We start from the raw sequence: 18,692 nt of genomic DNA on the forward strand, positions 1-18,692 counted from the left end.
GTCCACGTGGCGACAGACAGGTAATTTTGTCTGATTGGAAGAGGATGGAAGAACGGAGGAGGATGGAGGCGAGAGGGATAGAATTGCGAAGGAAACGGGTTGGGCCCGTTGATTTAATTGGCGCGTTAGTTGCGTCCGGTAGAAATATTGTAGAAATGATAATTTTTCGTTCCTTTTTTTTTTTTTCGTGACTCGTCAACATTACATTCGTCATCTTTTCGTCCTTTTTTTTTTACAATTCGGATGAACATTTTTGGAATAGGGGGGATTGACAAATTGAAAGAACTTTGAACAACAAGTTAAAGTAGGTGTAACATCATGGAAGAGATATTGAATAATATTCGAATATTCGAAATTAATTGGAAATATATTATTTCGAATGTTGTGGAAATTTATGGATTATTTATGGATTTAAAAGTTTTGTAAAAATTTCTCTATTTTGAAAATACAACGCATAATTAATGAATGATAAATATATAATAATCAAATTGATTGAAAATCACATTTTTTTTTTTTTTGGTATTAATCTAAAATAATATATAAGAATATCTGCAAAAATTAAAAAAAGAAAATGTAAAGAAAATATTTTTTAAAATTTTTAGCTATGAAATGATTTTCGTTCACGAAATCTTTATAATTAATGTCGCTATTTATAGCATAAATATATCTGATAAACGTTATATACGCTTTATTATAATTACACTTAAGAATTTAATAGCTATGTTTACTATGTGTCTGTTAAAACGATTTTATCGACTATTATTTTGCCGTGATTTTTTTTACGATAATTGATATACGTAATACACGTATTATCTCAATTACTTGTTTTATTCATTTTATTTATTATTTTTATTTTTATTTATTATTTATTTATTTATTTATTTATTATTTATTCAAATATAAATTAAAATATAACTAAATGTAGATTACGAGAAATTAATATTTTATCTGGAAATAAATCTGAAATGGGACAGAAATAAAAAATAGATACAATGTTTAGGGACGAAAAAAAGAATGTTACTTGAAATTATTTCATTGCATTGAAAACAGTCATCTTTATTATAATAAGAAATTTTATAAATTTTATGTAAAAGTTATGCTAAAATCAATATGAAATTTTAAAATCGGTATGATAATCAAATTCTAAAGTTCAAAAATTAATTAATCTTATACTTATATTTAATCTGTGATAAAAATTGAAAAAACAGCGTCATCTCTAAAATGCTTTAAATGAAACAAATAAATAGTAAATAATAGTAAATAAATAGTAATAAATGAAAAAAAAATAGTAAAAAAGAATATGAACTGACTATTAGCGCCATCTTTTAAGTATTTTTAAAAATATATTTGGTATTAAAGATGATTATTTTTTTTCTTTTATCTTTTTCTAATTATTTGCTTTCCTTATTTTTATTTCTTTAGATATTCGAGAGATGGCGCTAGTTGTTCAATTTTTATTTATTTTTCTTATATTTATTTCATTAGGTATTCCAGAGATGGCGCTAGTTGTTCAATTTTTACTTATTTTTCTTATATTTATTTCTTTAGGTATTCCAGAGATGGCGTTAGTTGTTCAATTTTTACTTATTTTTCTTATATTTATTTCTTTAGGTATTCAAGAGATGGCGTTAGTTGTTCAATTTTTACTTATTTTTCTTATATTTATTTCTGTAGGTATTCAAGAGATGGCGTTAGTTGTTCAATTTTTATTTATTTTCCTTATATATTTTTATTTCTTTAAATACTCCAGAGATGGCGATAGTTGTTCTGTTTTTAATTTCTAATTTCTATCCTTCACTCACTATTTGCTCTCCTTGTCACTATTTATTTTTAACGCGCGATCATAGACAAATATAGTATCAATTGAATAATATCATATTTAACATTTTAAACGCGTTGAAATAATATAATGTATCTGTTTTTACGTTAAAAAATTAATATTTCATTAAATTTCTAAATAATTGAAATATGTTAAACATTATTTATTCCTTTTTATTTCTGTTGAAGTATTTACAATTATAAACATATACACGTATGATTATAGAATATTGACAAAAAATATTTTTATACATTGTACTTAACAGGACATGTTTGATTTTTGCAATTGATTTGATAAATTAATAAATTATATAATTCTACGTTGTAGAAAGGGATCATTCATTTCTTTTCTTTCTTTTTCTTTTTTTTTTTATCTTTATCTTCTTTCTTTATACACATTTCTTCTTTCGTGGGTGTACATACTTTAGCTTTGGCACAGGGTGGGTCAATCTTCACAGTACAATACTAAAATTGTCATAAAATTTCTTTACATTATTTTCATAATTTTTCATATTTCGTTACATAAGAAGAATTTATTAATCAGTTCATCAGATCTAATTCATTGATTAAAATCATGATAATAATATTACATGTAATATAGAATAATAATATTAAAACAAATATTTTGGCAATATATATATATATACATATAATGTTTGATAAAATTATTTAAAAAAACTAAAATTTCTTATGGGATCTAGATCTATTAATTTTCTAATCTATTAATTTTACTTGTGTTTCATAGACTTTGGGGTCAACTTGTTCGCCTTCCTTCTCCGGAAAATGAAGTAATTGAGGAATTTGATTGACGCTGATTGCAGGTTCGACCAACCACGCACTTCCGTTCTTTGCCCACGCTAATACATGACTTAAAGCTGTTCCTATGTGATACTTCCTGCACACATACGCAAGTTAAGTTAATTTAATTTTTCTTTCTATTCTAAAAATTAAGAATCATAAATTAAATTTTTTTAAATTGGCAGAATTTTTTATTTGATGATTTAATGAATTTTTATTAATGAATTTGTCATATATAAAATTAGCTATTCTTTCACTTTTACTGTTTGAACAATCATCAATAACATATAAATTACTTTTACATTTTCATTACACTTTACGGTTTTCCTGACAACCATATTATTAATGCCATTTACGTTATCTTAAATTTATTACGTGTATAACTCATAAATTAAATTATAAGTTAATAAACAATGACTTACGAATGCGGAACACAAGTTGGCAATTCGTTAGTTTTGTTTGGAAGAGGGTCTGGAAAAATTGGCAATCCTATGTCGCGAAAGTATTTATTCGTTGGACAAAGTGCCACTAAACGAACTCCGGTTGTTTCTACGTTATACTTTTTCTTTATTAACGAAAAAATGTTTTTTATTTAATACTTAACGTTTAAATAATTTAATTTATTAGGATTAATTTGAACAATATACCGCGAAATGTCGGGTAACTTCTATAGCTGGTTCTTTGTTGCAATAAATTGGGAATGGATCTTGTGGCCATCCCAAGAAACCGAAAATACTCGCACAGTTTATTATTATTCCGCCAGAGCCGCCATTTTCCTTCCCTAAAAGTTCCAAGCCTATTCGAATCGTTTTGTGTATAGTGTTCTGTAAATTTTTACAATTAAATTATTTTTATCTTTACGAAGATTGATTTACGAAGTAATTTCAGCAATTAATTATCCAGAAAAGATTATGTTAACATTAATTGATTTAATAATAATATATTATATAATTTTTTTTTTATAAATAACGAATTATATTATATTATATGAAATTTAAATATATAATATATGATCTGTAATTAATTATCTCATTTATTACTTCTTCGATCTTCGGATTCGATGGCTTTTCTTTATCAATATTGTTAAAAATAATATGAATCACTTTGAGTTTGCAAAGAGCATCATGTAAACTACCTGAAAATTGAATACATCGAACAGAAGCAATTTTATTATATTTTAATTACATGAAATGAAAAACCAATAGATAGAAGAATTTTTTTTTTTATTAATAATACAAGTCTCTATTTATTCGAACATGTTAATGTTATGAGATAATTTTATTATAACATTTTCTCTATTGATAATATCATTATGATGATAGTATATTTTTATTCTTCATTATCCTTTTTTTACATGCTTTTGAAAAAGAATCCACGATTTCAATAGATTTATTAAATTTAAATTTAATCTTTTTTTTTTTTTTCGAGATAACAAAATAATAAGATGTGTTCGAGTTTCGAAAATCAAATTTTATTATTCCTTTTTCTTTTAAAATTTAATAAACTTCATCTCGAAATTTGAATACGAGCATTAACTTGTTCGTATAAATTAAATTCTCTATTACACTATCGTTATTAACTCACTGTGACTATGACAATCACTCATTATATTATAATGAGCGTAGTATGAGCGATTTTTTCCATGAAAACTGCACAATCTTCTGGCTGCCATTTTCCCTTCTTCAGGATCATGGTCAGCTATTACGACAGTCTATATCGATCGAAAGATTATATCAATTTCTTGCTTTATATTATTAATAAGGTGTCAATATATTCGTAAGATATCTTTGCAGAATTCTATATGTCGAAATGAACACAAAATTTGATATATAAAAATCTTATTTATTATTTATTATTGAATTATAAGCAATTGAAATTTGCATTGAATGAAAAGATGGATTGAAATTGTTCTGTTGATTTGCTCTATCTTCATTTTGTTTCATGTAACGCAAATTGCTTACAATTAATTAATAAACAAGCCAAAATTTTTATATATCAACTTTTATGTTTGTTTGTGTCATTCTAAAATTGATTTTCCAAAAGTGTGAATATATTAACACTCTGTACATGAAACTCACGATATTTCTTCTTCATTTATTAAATTAATTCAACGTAATTTAAATTCATTCATAATTTTACCATATAATTTTTTCATATAAATAATTATAATCAAATCATTCTAAAATAAGATAATTTATATTAACAGATAACACCAACACGTGCTCCTTTGACCAAGAGATGATCAGCCGCTGCAAAACCAAAGCCGTTAGATCCTCCAAGTACTATAGCGTTTTTACACATAGGCTCGAGAATTGGTTTAGACAACTCGGCACTAAAATTGAAATTTAAAAAAAAAAAAAAAATGATACGAAAGTAAGTGATAAAAGTTTCATTTATTATTTGATTATAATTTTAGACAAAAAATATTTTATTCTCAATAAATAATAGGTGATAAATTTCTGAAATTTCTTAAAAAATTTCTTAAAAAAATCAATATTATCTATTTAACATTAAACATTAATGATATTTTTTTACCAAAAAAAAAATAATTTATCTTTTTATAGAAAATAGATAGATTCACCAGTTGCCAGGTATTATTATCTTCGGACCATCTTTGCTCTTTTTCTTTTTCTGACGCGCCACACTAACATGAAATTGACACCGTTTACATTTCCACAGGCTACTGAAATGACAGAACAGAACAAAACCTTTGTGATTAAATGGAAAACTAACGTAGAATTAAATACGTCTCTTCGGAAAATAAAAAAAGACGCAACGAAAGTATCATATTACCTTGGATTCTTATCGAGGAGTTTGAAGGAAAGTAAGGTTAAATACCGTGATAGCATGCTGCTTGAAAATATAATCTTTCCTTGTGATTAATATTATAAATTTTTGAATATAAAGTAATAAAGTATGTACACAAGAAAGAAAAAAAGTAATAATAAACGGAAATGAACGGCAAATGCAACATTAAATGAATAAACAGGGAATTTAGAAATAATTTTGACCGAAAGTTGGATAGTTACATTTTGCATTTGTCAACGTCACGTGTTGACATTCGTTTTTCTATCAATTCATAAAGAATATATTCGCTTGTTCATAATATCACATTGGTTGAATTACATTGCCATAACGATATGCTAATAATTAATAAAATATGTAAAATAATAATTAAAATCAATATTAAAAAAAAAAAAAGAAATATTAGCATTGAAATTAAAAACCAGAGATCAAATTTATTTTAATTCCAAGACGATAATAAAATAAAAAAAACATTAAATATTTAGCAATACATTTCAATAAATAATTCAATATCTTAATTAAAAAGATTCTCCACACAGAGTGGAGAATGAAATGTCAAAGAATAATGTTAAATTAAGGTAATACACTTTTCTTCATTTTTTTTTTTTTCTCAATTTTTTGTAAAAAAAGCTATGCATTTTATTGGCTAGGCTTGCAACATACATTCCGAGCAAATCATAACAAAACCAACAATTTCCACTAGCTATCGACAGTGCTGTCGATTAAGATTACGCAATGTTATATTCGAATGTGCGATTGTTCTTCGATCCGGAAGTCCTTTAAATCCTCTCTGTTCAGATCGTAACATTGTTCGAGGAACGATTATAATCTTTCGAAAAATCTATTAACCATTACACTTAATTTACATTAAAACTAGAGACCTCTTATCTAAATATTTCATTTTGAAAAACATGGAAATTAATATAGCATGATGAAAATGAATAAATATACATGTGTAATTATATTTTTATTTATATTTAAATAAAGGCTAATAATATTCATTTAAAAATGCGAAATTCGCCATTTTGACTAGTATGTTAACTCTACGAGTCTAATTATAATTTTATTAAAAGTATACCAAGTATATTTTCATCATATTATTTTAATTGTAATAAATATTAATTTACATATAATATATCGATTCATAGTTCCTATAAATTAAAATTCTTAATTTCTGTTCCAAAAAAAGAAACGGATTCGAGAGATTAAAGAACGTTCGATCGAAGAATGGACGATTAAAATGTATAATAATTATAACTCGTGCATCGAAGAGTTTTAGGCCTCGATTTCGCATATCTAAATCTATGTTTTCTTCATTTTTCTCCCGTTGGTCGTTCTCAAGTTTAAAAGTTCGTATAAAAATTACGATTATAACTTGTGACCTTGAACAAATTGTTTCGATCTTTCAAACTTCGATAATTCTTTTGATTTCCTTTCTTCGATCATTTTTCCTCTCTTCGTTGTATATTCGATTTGAAAATGAAAGAATGTCCTTTTCTCAGTGTCTTTACGAACGATCACGAAACAATTTGTGCATTTATATTTTGATTCATGGATGTTTCATTTGCGTTCGTCGAACGATGAACGATGAAGTCATAATGAATTGGATAAATTCGTTCTCGAGTAAATATGTCCTCTTATGATTATCGATTTGTTTCTGTAAATATGTAGAAAACTTTTATCTTATGGATGGAATGCATTTTTTTCCGGTTTTTTTTTTTTTTTTTTTTGATATATTTTCGGAACAATTAAGATATTTATTTTATTAACGGACTGAATGTCGTTTCCAAAATATCTTACGCATCGATCGTGTTATAGTTAAAAAAGAGTGTAGAAAATTTACAAAAGTTGTTCAGAGATTTAATTTTGAAATTGATATCTAATCGATATTCGTTACTAATATATATGTGTATATATATATATATATATCCAAATGATTGCTTGCATCCATATTGCGAATTGGACAGTCTAAATCGAAGTAAATCTTTTTATAGATTTTAATAATCGTACAAAAAAAATCTTACGTTTCAAATCGCGTTACAAATTGTTGGATCGCTATAAAGGATTAATTATTTGCTTGGAATCTTATCGTTTTTTTTTTTTTTTTTTTTTTTTTGCCTTATTACTTATCACTACAAGCCTAATTGAAGAATGCTCATACATTTTGAACAAACGGTTTCGTTAACCGAGAACTTTCTGAGTTTTTCCAGAGATTAAAACCTTGTTCGATTTCTTTTTTCACTGAAATCCTTTTGTGGATTAAATTACATGTATTTTGTACACAATTTTACCACTTCATTATTTTCGATCAATGATCGTCAATACAATACTATTGATTGATCAATTTTACAAGTATCGAACAAAGTTCAATCCGAAACATTCGGTGAAATATTGAAAGTAAAATATCTAACATACTATAATTTTACAAATAAAAACAATCGTGTATTAGTAAAAAAAATTAAAAACAGGAGACCATTTTGTTTCGAAGATTGAGAAAATGCGTGAAAAATTCACCGTACACCTTCCTTACCGCTACCATTGTACAAGATCTATCTAAGATCTTCGATTTTACAATTATTTAAAAAAGATCTCTTACAAATCTGTTTCGTCGTGCAAAATCACTTGTTATCAACAAATGTGAAAAGTGTCGTGGAAATATTTTACACAAAGTTGTCGATTCTTTCAATCCCCATCGATTTTCGAAAATCGATTTTCGATTTTTTACGATTATTCCAATTATCCCAAACGATTTCTCTCCATTGATCTTTCAACTCACCAATTTCCATCGAGTATTTTCTCTCTCTCTCTCTCTCTCTCTTTCTCTCTCTCTTTCACCCTTTTAATCACGTATAAGCGCCACTCATCGAGAACACCTTCTTCGAGATCGTTTCAATGACTCGATGGAAAATAGGAACGATCCGTAATCCATTAATTAAATTATCATGTTATAAGAACGAGCGCTATTCTTTCTAAATCTAACACGAACGGATAACAACATACAAAGAAACGATTTCACCATACAAACTGCCTTTCGTAATCTTTGGTAATGCGATTTATTCTCCCTTACATCTATATTCGCGTTCTTGATCCCGCACATCTTTACACGCCTCAGATATTGATCCATCCCTCCCTTCAAGGGCATGTTTGATAATTTTCAAGATAAGTTTCGGAACGAGTGAAATTTTTCGAAATTTCGATTAAGAAGATCGAGAAGGAGAGAGAGCGTGATCTTTCTATTAGATTTTTAATATTAATAAAATCTCGTTATGGCGTCGTGATTATAGTAGTAGGTTATTCGTATTGAAGCGAGAAAGGATCCACGCGAATGATGGCAGTTAAGATTTTTAGATCTTTGGGAATGTGATCTCGTGAGGTGGTTGGCTTTTTTCAACCAGCCAAACGCTTCCACTTTTGTCTGTGTTCAGGATCTGGATCAACGCCTTGGCCACGTGTTCCGCTCTGGAAAATTGTAGATGAATAATTGCCTCGAAATAACTTTTATTTAGAGAAAAAATTCGAATATTAGAAGAGTAAAATAATAATGGTGGAGTTAATAAATTATTGATGAAATAGTTAATAATGATATACTTATATTGTGCATTTAAATGTACTAATAGTCGCCACAATGATAATGGAATAATATAATTAACAATAAAGTGCGAATATAAAAATGTTGATTGAAGCTTACTTATTAAGTAGTAAACAATTTAATTAAATAAAGCGAGAAGAGAAGATAGAGCGATCTTAGTAAAGTTCGATTGTTTATAAATATTAATAAATAAATTTTAACTGAAATTTTTATATATCAACTTTTGTATCTGCTTTTCTCTTTAATCGAATCGAAGGTGTTCCACAAATACTATTTACACCCTGTATATTTTAATAGAATGTAAATAGAACAATAGTGAATAAAATAATTTAATATCATTATATATGAGCCTAAGAGAGTGAATATTATATCGATCGATATGCATATTTATAGTATGCAACCTCTTTATGCATAATAAATATAAACATTGAAAATAAAAAAAAGTTTAATGACATTATCATATTTAAATTCAATAAATAATTCAATAATTAAAATTTTGAAAAATGAATATGAAGATTATTAAACTTCAACTAATCATTATCATAAAAATATTTGTTTATTTCATGAAGCAACAATAATAAATTGCACATATATAGGCGTATAATGGAATATTCATCTATTAAAGTAATAAAAATGACACAGAAGCTTGTAATTATTATTTAAAAATTAATTTCTTACCTTTGAGGAACAGAACTAGCTGTGTCACGAAGCCAGGCGTCTACATACCGAGGTGAGAGCAACTGTTTACTGACATCTCCTAATATTTTGCTATCTGTCGCACTTGGGCACAATGCCATCACCTTTACACCGGTTAAATCCACGTGATATTGGTGCTACGATAACAATACATGATTCTATATTTAATTCCTATAATTATTATTTATATAAATAACAGTCTCGAAACAAAATGTTTTTCAAAATTAAATTGAGGAAACGTGCATTGTTAAAATTAATGAAAAAATAAAAGACGAATTATGTAAGACATTATCACGAAAATTATATTATGAAATACATAATAAAGTAAATTTATATAATTTATTATATATTTTTAATACAAGTATTAATCTTTCTGTTTATTCGTTTCAATATTTAAGTGAAGATGTGAAGGCAAAGAAAATTTTAATTTAAAAAATTGATTTACCCCAAACGCTCTGGTGAAGTGGACGATTGCCGCCTTGGTGGCAGAGTAAATTGGAACACTGGTGTAAGGGTTGATGCTGATGCTGCTTCCAATATTAACCACTATTCCACCCTGGCCACCCCTATCCGTCCCCATAAATCGCTGAGCGAGCATAGTTCCACGAATCACGCCATTCTGCAATAATTTCAACAAAGACCTCGTGCAGATAAAACAGAAAATTAAAAGAAAAAGTAGTAGTAAAACGATGAAGTCATAAAGGTGTTGGATATAAATATACTCACAACGTTGATGTCGACTTCTAATTCCCAAAACCGATCGTTCATTATACCAGCGTTATTAACAACGATATCGATGTGGCCAAATGTCTCGAACGTCGTTTGAAACGATTCTACGAATTAGATTATTCGTCAGAGATTTGATTAAAAATTTAAGATTAAATTACAATAAAATTTATTGTTACGCAGATACATTATGCAATATTATAAATATGGAATAGAAGAAGTAGAGAGAGATACAAGGAGAGAGAGAGAGAGAGAGAGAGAGAGAGAGAGAGAGAGAGAGAGAGAGAGAATGAAGCAAAATGAAATTAAATTTGTCACATGATCATTTAAAAGTAAAGATCTATATTTCTATTTGAAATATTTCTAAATTTCGTGCAAGAAAATTCATAGTTAACAATGTATTTTATTATTTGTATTCATATTTATATTAATACTCATAATCAGAATTTTTACCCTCGAATTGCGCGTAGTCTGTGACATCGCATTGACAAAAGATTACACGATCTTTTCCGTACTCCGTGGACAATGTTTCCGCTAATTTTTCACCATCTTCTGCATTTATATCGCATATAGAAACCTATATAAAAAAAAATAATTGCAAAATAATTAATATTCAATGTCGTTAAACGGTAGAAACGATACAAATCGAAATTTGATAAAATATCGTAATAAGTATATCAAATAATTCCTTCAATTTTTTTTCTAACATTACAAAAATACAAATTTACTCGATGAATCGATACAATCATTTGTGCATGCGTTTATGCACGATAAACGAGTGGTTGTAGTTATGAAAAATTGTTATTCCGTGGAAGTCGGTCAGAAAGCAAGATAAAACTTCTTCTTCTCGGATGGGAAGGAAATCTAAATATAAGCGAGATATTTTTGAGCAAAAGAGTCTTGGAATATTCATGGAACGATATACATACTAAGTCAAGGTTATATCCTTAAGGAGATTTCGCGAAATGCATATAAGTAAACGCCTCTTGTGGCTCTCCTTAGCGCTCTATTAATACCCGCTTTTTATAGGTACTACGTACCATGGGGTAAACCCGTATCAACGTCACTTTCCTTAATGAAAATAGCACTATAAAGATTTCATTGCCTCTCATATTCCTATAAATGAATATCGTTATGAAAAATAGCATGTCTCGTTTCTCTTGCTAGAAGATCAATCTACTTTTTCTGACTACGAAGAATAGAACGTTTCAATTTTGGCCTCGAAAGTAGTATATTTTCATTCATGATCACGAAGAATAAATAACTTCTTCGAAACGAAAGATTGCACATTGTGCTGCGAAAAATAGAACATGTTTCATGGATTGCCTAGGATTTTGCAGCAAAAATAAAAGTTTTTCTAATGAAATAAGTGAAACTCAATGAATTTAACTGATAATCATTATAAAATTGAATATATTCTCTTTGCATGAGGTCTTTAAATATTGTTGTCGATTGTTTCTTTTTTTTTTCAAATAATAATTGAATTTTCAGTGTTGATATTTATCGTTGCAAAATTTTTATTTCACAGTTGTTTTCACTTAAATCAAATTTCACGCTAATTGCATTCATTAACGATATTTTATGATTGAACGGAAGTTAAGAAAATATTCCTTTTGCGAGAGTTTTAAATTGTTCTGTGAATTGAAGATTTTCCTTTTTATTTCTCACTTACCATCGCGCCTTCATTCAATAATTCTATGGCACATGATTTACCAATACCGGAAGCGGCACCCGTCACCAAGGCAACTCGTCCTTTTATGTCCATCTTCTTCAATCCCTTGTCAATTATCCGTCTGTAAATGCAAAAATGTGATATCGTATTATCACCATATTTATTGTATAAAAACAATCTATTTAAAATTATTAAAATTTAGAAATATTCAAAAAATATTTATTGAATTTCATAAAACAAGTTTATTTTATTTTTTTATTTTATTTATTTGGAATATTTATTTGGAATATTTACGTGAAAGGATATTAATTTTATGCTTCGAATTTCATAAATCCATTTTATTTCACCTTTTTTATTTATTTGATTATTCATTCGTATTTTTTTTTTTTATATATAAAAATACATATAATCTTGTCACAAAATTCTGAAAAATTATTTTCGTAAAAGCTATTTACAAATGGAACAATATTAATCGAGAATAACAATTTTTATTTCACTGCTTTTGGCAAATTGATAATAATTTTTTTACTAATATAATTATTAAAATAATTTTTATTATAATATAATAAATAATAATTATGTTTTTATTAATTATTTATTTAATTCGTATCAATTATTTGATTTTTTATATCAAATAAAACGAAAAAAAGAAATAAATCGTTTAAAAAACATAAATTTTTATTCTCGAATGTTCGATTAAATAAAATTCCTTTCCAAATTCCATCTCTCCTCCAAAATCAATTCAATCACTTCGACGGCTCGATTTTATTTCGAATGTTGTGTTTGGAAACAGCGCGCGACGCCGCGGCGTACAAACGACTTTCCATTTGTTGTGATACGACGCGCGACGGTCGTATCGGTGAAATCGAATTACCGTCGTTATAATCATTTCGTTCTCCATCTTCTGAGCGATAGGACACTCGAAAATTAAGACGCGTCATTTATTGAATCCGTTTCTCGTCGTGCTGTGTCTATAAAAAATACGTGTCATTAAGGAATAGGCGTATCGTTTTCTAAGAAGAAGGGGTATGGTTAAATATTTGCATATTCAAGTGTTTAGCTTAGTTAGAATGTTAATTAGTTTATTTGCAATGTAAACAGTACGATCTAAGATTAAATATTGGATTAATTATAGTTATTAGGTTAGTTAAAATAGAATTCGCTTGTAGTGTAAGTGAATTGATTGACAATTAAAGAATTGGAAGATTTTATACACAAGTATAAAATATTTATTTCAATACAGGGAAAATTATTTAAGATAAAGGATAGAGATATTGAGGTAGACATTTTATTGCGTTTACGAGGTAAATTTATAGCAGATAATCATCGGTTTTAGTCATTGATTCTTTTATAAATTTTAAATTTATTACGAAATTTGTTCTTTCTTTGTGAAATATAGATTTTATCTTTGTTTAATTTACATAATGGAAATACGTTTCGTTGATTATAGATTTAGTCAGGCTACGTTGATGACTGTGAAACACGAAAATTCATCTATTATGGACTGTAAAAGAACATAAAAAAGATAGGATTCATTTTTCATTGTTTTATAGCATTAATAAAAGAAAAATACTGGTTACAAGAATAAGTAATATCATGTAATTTTCCATATATGCATGAATCTTGATATTTTTCTAATATTCTTATTAAATGTACGTTGAAAATATTCTCATACAACCATTTTCTTTCTGTGTCCACAATTTTTAAATAGGGAAGAGTCGTCTAGTATCGACCAGTACTGACTACACTTCTTTTTTCACTTCTCTCATCAGATATTAACACTTTTTTTGTAGTTGTACTCTCTTTTGGATAATTCTCTTATTTTTAAATTTATAATAATTTTTTAGATATTTATTCGTAATATGTTTTGCATATCATATTTAAAAAAAATTAATTTTATGAAATATATTTATCTACAAAATATAATGTAGAAAATTACTGATTTATTAAAATAAAGGTTGGTGTATAGAATCGTTTATAAAAAATTAGATACGATAGAAATTGCATTAAGAAAGTTTATTCGATCAATAGGGACAACAAAAATGTCATCAAATATCTACAAACAACATAAATATCGAATAAAATTTCCTCACGAAGAATTCAAGAGCTCAGCTATCTATGTCAAATAAAATATTCATCATGTTCCCCAGAGTTTCTAGAATTCAAAATTATTTGTTATCACGTTCGATTATCTAGGATAAAATAACGTAACGAATACGAAATAAAACAAAAATTTCACTTTAATAAGAATTATTTAAATCAGAATTAGAACAAGCAGGATGTGTTACGATTTATTTTTCGTAGAAAATTATTTTTATAACTAAAAAGTTTTCAAATATACTTTTACTCGTGAATTTTTCGGAAGAGTAAAACGTGATAAATCTCTTTTTTTTTCTTATTTTATTAAACAAGATTTTTCATTCATCGTAACGCGCGTCGAAATAATACTTAATACCACTTTCATTCTACAAAATCATCAAACGATTGTAACATATAATAATTTCATCCAACTAATTATTCGAAATAACGAAACCTTCATCCCTTCAATCCACCAACGAAAAAAGGAAAAGACTTTCGTAAAAAAAAAAAAAATAAAAGGAAACCGCAAGAGGAAGAGACGAAATACACAAACGCACGGAAGATACCATCGACTCGTCGAAAACAGAGAACAGCGTCGAGGAATTTCACGCGTGCAGAGTGGAGGATTTGAAACGCCGCCCCCAATGCCGTCTGAATCTCACCCTCACTCGCGAAACAGCATCACGCGGGTTCGTTTAATATTGCATTCACCGTGACACCGGTGTCTGGCAGCCGTAGATAAACCGGCGAACACGTTTCGCTTGGTGAGCATCAGAAAGGGCCGATCTAAAAAATTCACGACGCCTCGATCGCTCGATATCAGGCACGAGGAACGCCGAGAGAAACGGTTCTGGCTGACACGCATACTTCTCTACCTCTTTCACCTCCTCGAAAAATGATGCTCGACCATCGTTAAGTCTCAATGAGTTTTCCACCGTATCTTTCTTTCTTTTTTCTCTTTTTCTTTTTTCACTCTGAGAAAATCGAGCATTTCTTTGGAAAAGAATCGAGAAAAAGTAACCAGACTGAGGCCAAAACAACTTTGAATATTCTTCGATTCTTCGAGGATATTGTGACTGTGCAATTTCATTGGTCGAAGGGCGAGACGTCTATTGGGTTTGGGTTTCATGGGGTTGAATGGTGGACGTGAGGAGAGTTTGAAGTAGTTTCGATGTTTTGTCGGTTTGTATTTAACCCTTGTTCGAGAAAATTTGAATTTTGTCGAGGTGAGGATTGATTCTTGATTATCGTTGTTGACATTTATCGATCAATTTTTGAAGATTCTTTGATCGTTGTTTTGAAAATTAATTACGATTTTTAATAATTTAAAAAACGCGTGTAATTATTATATTTAATGTTGAAGAAGCAGAAGAGTTTCAGATTTAGAAGAGTTAAATGAAGAATTAGATGGGAAATAGAAGAAGTTTATGAATTATTTTCGGGATGATAAGAACTAGGAAAAAGTTTGTTTAACTATATTTTACAGAACACTGAGCATAATAAAAATTTCGATAAACGTACCACTCGAAAGATTAACTTTTTTTTTCTACAATATGCAGCAAAGCATGAAAGATAAGATAAAGTAACAGAGAAGAGATACAAATACAGACATTAATAAAAGTATTCGTATCTACATATTCTAGAGAAAGGCCATTTTGTAAACGTAGTATATTGAGAGCATATAAATTATCGAAAGTACTTATTAATATTTAAAAAAATTTCTAGATAACATACAGGAAAAATGAAATGAATTATCATTACAATGAAATTTAATTTTCCATGAATGGCTTTATCTATGAAACACAGATAATGCAATATTCCGATTTTCAACTTTTAACTTTTCAAATCAAAAGTTTAAAAGGTTTCGAAACTATATCGAAAAAGAAATATGGAATTAACGAAGGTAACACGTCTCAACTTTTCTGAAACAATGCTTTTCCGTTTCGTCACGAAACAACGTGATAACGAAATAATGTTCACGCAACTCATTCTCCCTCTAAACACAGTGGTAAAGCTTTTAAAACTTTTATACAGAACACTTCCCTGAAAATTTTTACCTCATTTTTCACCACTAATTTGTCCCCAGACTCTCTACTCATCCTCTTGAGTTTTTATGCACGATGTCCATGCATAATACACAACTTTGCCAATCTTGAATTTTTAAATATTTCATTTAAAAATTGTTCTATTCTTTAATTCGATACTTACGAATTTGGAAGAATAAATAATGCAATAAATTATTTTAAATTACCATTCTTTCGATGGTAAAAGAAATTTGTTTTAAATAAAAAAAAGAAGAATATTTTGAATTATCCACGAAGAGAGAGAAAATCCAAGCTAACGATACGAATTTACATTAATAAAAAAATATTTGCGTTTCTTCACCCTTAAAATCGTTGCGTCCTCTTATATTTTCTGTCCAAGAAGAGCAAGAAAAAAGAAGGGGTTTACCACTACCAAAAAAACAAATCGAAATCAATGATACAATTCATTTTAACAAACATCATTCCTCTGTTCTTCCTTTAAAATTCTCACATCCTTCAATTTTTTCTACGCAAGAAGAACCAAAAAAGAAGAACTAAATCCTGCACTTATTCATTTACAAATAACCAAAGAAAAAATACTTCACTTCAACGAAAAAGATCCTCCTTCAAAATTCACCCCTTATAACTTTAACATTCCCTCCCAATATAACTTCCTTCGCGAGAAAGCAAGCGACGATAACAACACAAATTACACCTACCAAACACCATCCAAAAATAAAAAGAAAGAAAGAAAAAAAAAAGATACCCTCGAACAAAACTTCTTCTCTGTAAAACTGGTGCGCGATTTCTCTCGCGTCTCTTAAACCCTCCAAATACAATTCCACCCCCTCGTAAGAAAGCCGGAGGAACAAAGAAAATAACCAGTCCTATACACAATGCTCCACCGTCGTACCTTGCACTTGGAATCCTTGTTCCCTCGGCGAGTCAGCCGTCCCGCAACAGGCAGACCGCGTCGAAAGCGAAACGACCGGTCGAACTACGGCGACGGGGGTGCGTGTCGAGGGTGTTTGTGAGAGTGCGCGCGCGCGTTTTCCTCTCTCTGAACCCGACAAGGTGTGGTTGACGGCCGCGGACGCACTGGCTTGCACTGCTTCGCCGCCTTTCACTGCCTCCCCGTCAACGCACACACCCCACATCGGCTCGATATTGATTGGCGGCGGTCGCGTGCCACGTGACTTTTACGTAGGCCACGACCACGCACGTACTCACGCCTGTCTTCGTTTTACTACATGCTATATCGCGGATGCGTGGGTGTGCGTGCATGCGTGTGTGTGTGGGTGCGGGACGATACGATTTCGCGGGTAACGATGAGCGCGCGCCCTCGCCCTCGCAAGCCCTTAACCTTCGACCGTGGCTTTTTGTTTTCGAGGCCACGATGCTGGCCCGATACGCTTTCGATCGGCAACGACCCCGCCCTGTCGCGCCATCAGATCCACCGGATCCGGGCGATGCTCTTTTCGTTTTTTTCTTTGGCCTTCGTTTCGGTAGTTGATTAAGCTTGGGGGGGTGCAGCGGTGTGTTTAGGCTTTGTGCTTTCGAGTGTTTTGGTTGGGGGGGACACGTATCGGTCGGTGTTTGGAAATTTTCGAGGGGAGATGGTCGATTTAGGTTTTTTTTTTTTAAGGAGATTGATTTTTGGGAAAGGAGGATTGGAAAGGATGGAAAAGGTTTCGTTATTTTTTTTTTTTTTGGTACGATTTGGTACGATTCGAAAATGATGCTATTTTAGAGATTTTTTTTAATTGTAAGATATGATTAAAGCTTATTGCAAACGAGAAATTGCATCGAGAAATCGTAACGTTATTTTATAACTCGTCTTCTCGAGGATGTAATTGTGGTGAAGTGCTTTGAAATAACCATACGAGGATGTGTGTAATATACTGTTTTATATTCGTATGCCTCTCGTTTAGGGTGCGCTGCATGTGATAGCAAGCAAGGGGTTGATTAAGCGTTTGAGGTTGTATTTGGTGTTTTCATAGGGGGATTTTTGTTTCAGGGATGCGACGAACGTTGGAAAAAATAACAGCAATATTTGTTGTAGACATATTGGTTCGTTGGTATGAATATGACTTGAATGTTTCATTTTTTATTTATTTATTTTTTCTTTACTTTCTCTCGTGTTGTATATAATTTTTATTTTTCTTTCGTTTTAATTTATAATTTAAATAACTTTAATTTTTTGTATGGTATAATCGAGGAGCTAGCCTGTTACCATTCTCGTATCACAGACGACATTATCAATCGAGAATAAAACGAGATAACAGCGCTACTGGGATCAAAGGAATTATAATTAACTGTAACTATAAATATAATTTTAACATAAAAATACAGACTACAGATATAGATCTCCGATGATTTTCATTATTCAATGCACATTTGGGTCGCGTGATTCGAGAACTCGTTATCATTCTTGTGTCGCATGCGATATTATCGATTCAGAATGGAATAAGACAACATTTATCTA

General features: G+C 29.4%; 2 protein-coding genes across 4 annotated transcripts; both read right to left on the reverse strand.

The window, feature by feature from the left end:
* Window positions 1-1,971: 1,971 nt before the first annotated feature.
* Window positions 1,972-5,764, reverse strand: LOC105734815 (alcohol dehydrogenase). Of its 2 annotated transcripts, none has more exons than XM_012483513.3 (9): window positions 5,410-5,764; window positions 5,198-5,299; window positions 4,834-4,948; window positions 4,201-4,327; window positions 3,657-3,751; window positions 3,264-3,440; window positions 3,039-3,181; window positions 2,551-2,713; window positions 1,972-2,283 (listed from the first exon to the last, which is right to left on the reverse strand). In XM_012483513.3, the coding sequence occupies exons 1-9, from the start codon at window positions 5,463-5,465 to the stop codon at window positions 2,158-2,160; spliced, it is 1,104 nt and encodes a 367-aa protein (XP_012338967.1). In that variant the 5' UTR covers window positions 5,466-5,764; the 3' UTR covers window positions 1,972-2,157. The 2 variants fall into 2 exon arrangements, with proteins under 2 accessions (XP_012338967.1, XP_012338969.1); XM_012483515.3 differs by having other exon boundaries at window positions 5,198-5,296; window positions 5,410-5,710.
* Window positions 5,765-6,503: 739 nt separating this feature from the next.
* Window positions 6,504-17,335, reverse strand: LOC100865776 (15-hydroxyprostaglandin dehydrogenase [NAD(+)]). 2 transcript variants are annotated; one of them, XM_012483520.3, is made up of 7 exons: window positions 17,121-17,335; window positions 12,105-12,225; window positions 10,886-11,009; window positions 10,433-10,539; window positions 10,152-10,325; window positions 9,689-9,843; window positions 6,504-8,880 (listed from the first exon to the last, which is right to left on the reverse strand). In XM_012483520.3, the coding sequence occupies exons 2-7, from the start codon at window positions 12,195-12,197 to the stop codon at window positions 8,766-8,768; spliced, it is 768 nt and encodes a 255-aa protein (XP_012338974.1). In that variant the 5' UTR covers window positions 12,198-12,225; window positions 17,121-17,335; the 3' UTR covers window positions 6,504-8,765. The 2 variants fall into 2 exon arrangements, with proteins under 2 accessions (XP_012338974.1, XP_012338976.1); XM_012483522.3 differs by lacking the exons at window positions 12,105-12,225; window positions 17,121-17,335 and adding an exon at window positions 11,161-11,196.
* Between the last annotated feature and the right edge of the window lie 1,357 nt (window positions 17,336-18,692).

The sequence above is a fragment of the Apis florea genome, unplaced genomic scaffold, assembly GCF_048593485.1.
Source record: "Apis florea isolate Af1SG1 unplaced genomic scaffold, ASM4859348v1 contig_2_pilon, whole genome shotgun sequence".
Taxonomy (NCBI): Eukaryota; Metazoa; Arthropoda; class Insecta; order Hymenoptera; family Apidae; genus Apis; species Apis florea.

What these genes read in the sequence shown, in the direction of transcription:
- LOC105734815 (XM_012483513.3), bottom strand. Translation starts at nt 5,465, where the DNA reads ATGCTATCACGGTATTTAACCTTACTTTCCTTCAAACTCCTCGATAAG. An exon ending in CGAATCCGAAGATCGAAGAA is followed by an intron (nt 3,441 to 3,656) that starts GTAATAAATGAG and finishes AAAAATTTACAG; the next exon opens with AACACTATACACAAAACGAT. An exon ending in AAGTTACCCGACATTTCGCG is followed by an intron (nt 3,182 to 3,263) that starts GTATATTGTTCA and finishes TCGTTAATAAAG; the next exon opens with AAAAAGTATAACGTAGAAAC.
- LOC100865776 (XM_012483520.3), bottom strand. Translation starts at nt 12,197, where the DNA reads ATGGACATAAAAGGACGAGTTGCCTTGGTGACGGGTGCCGCTTCCGGT. An exon ending in TAGAAGTCGACATCAACGTT is followed by an intron (nt 10,326 to 10,432) that starts GTGAGTATATTT and finishes AAATTATTGCAG; the next exon opens with AATGGCGTGATTCGTGGAAC. An exon ending in GCTAGTTCTGTTCCTCAAAG is followed by an intron (nt 8,881 to 9,688) that starts GTAAGAAATTAA and finishes ACAATTTTCCAG; the next exon opens with AGCGGAACACGTGGCCAAGG.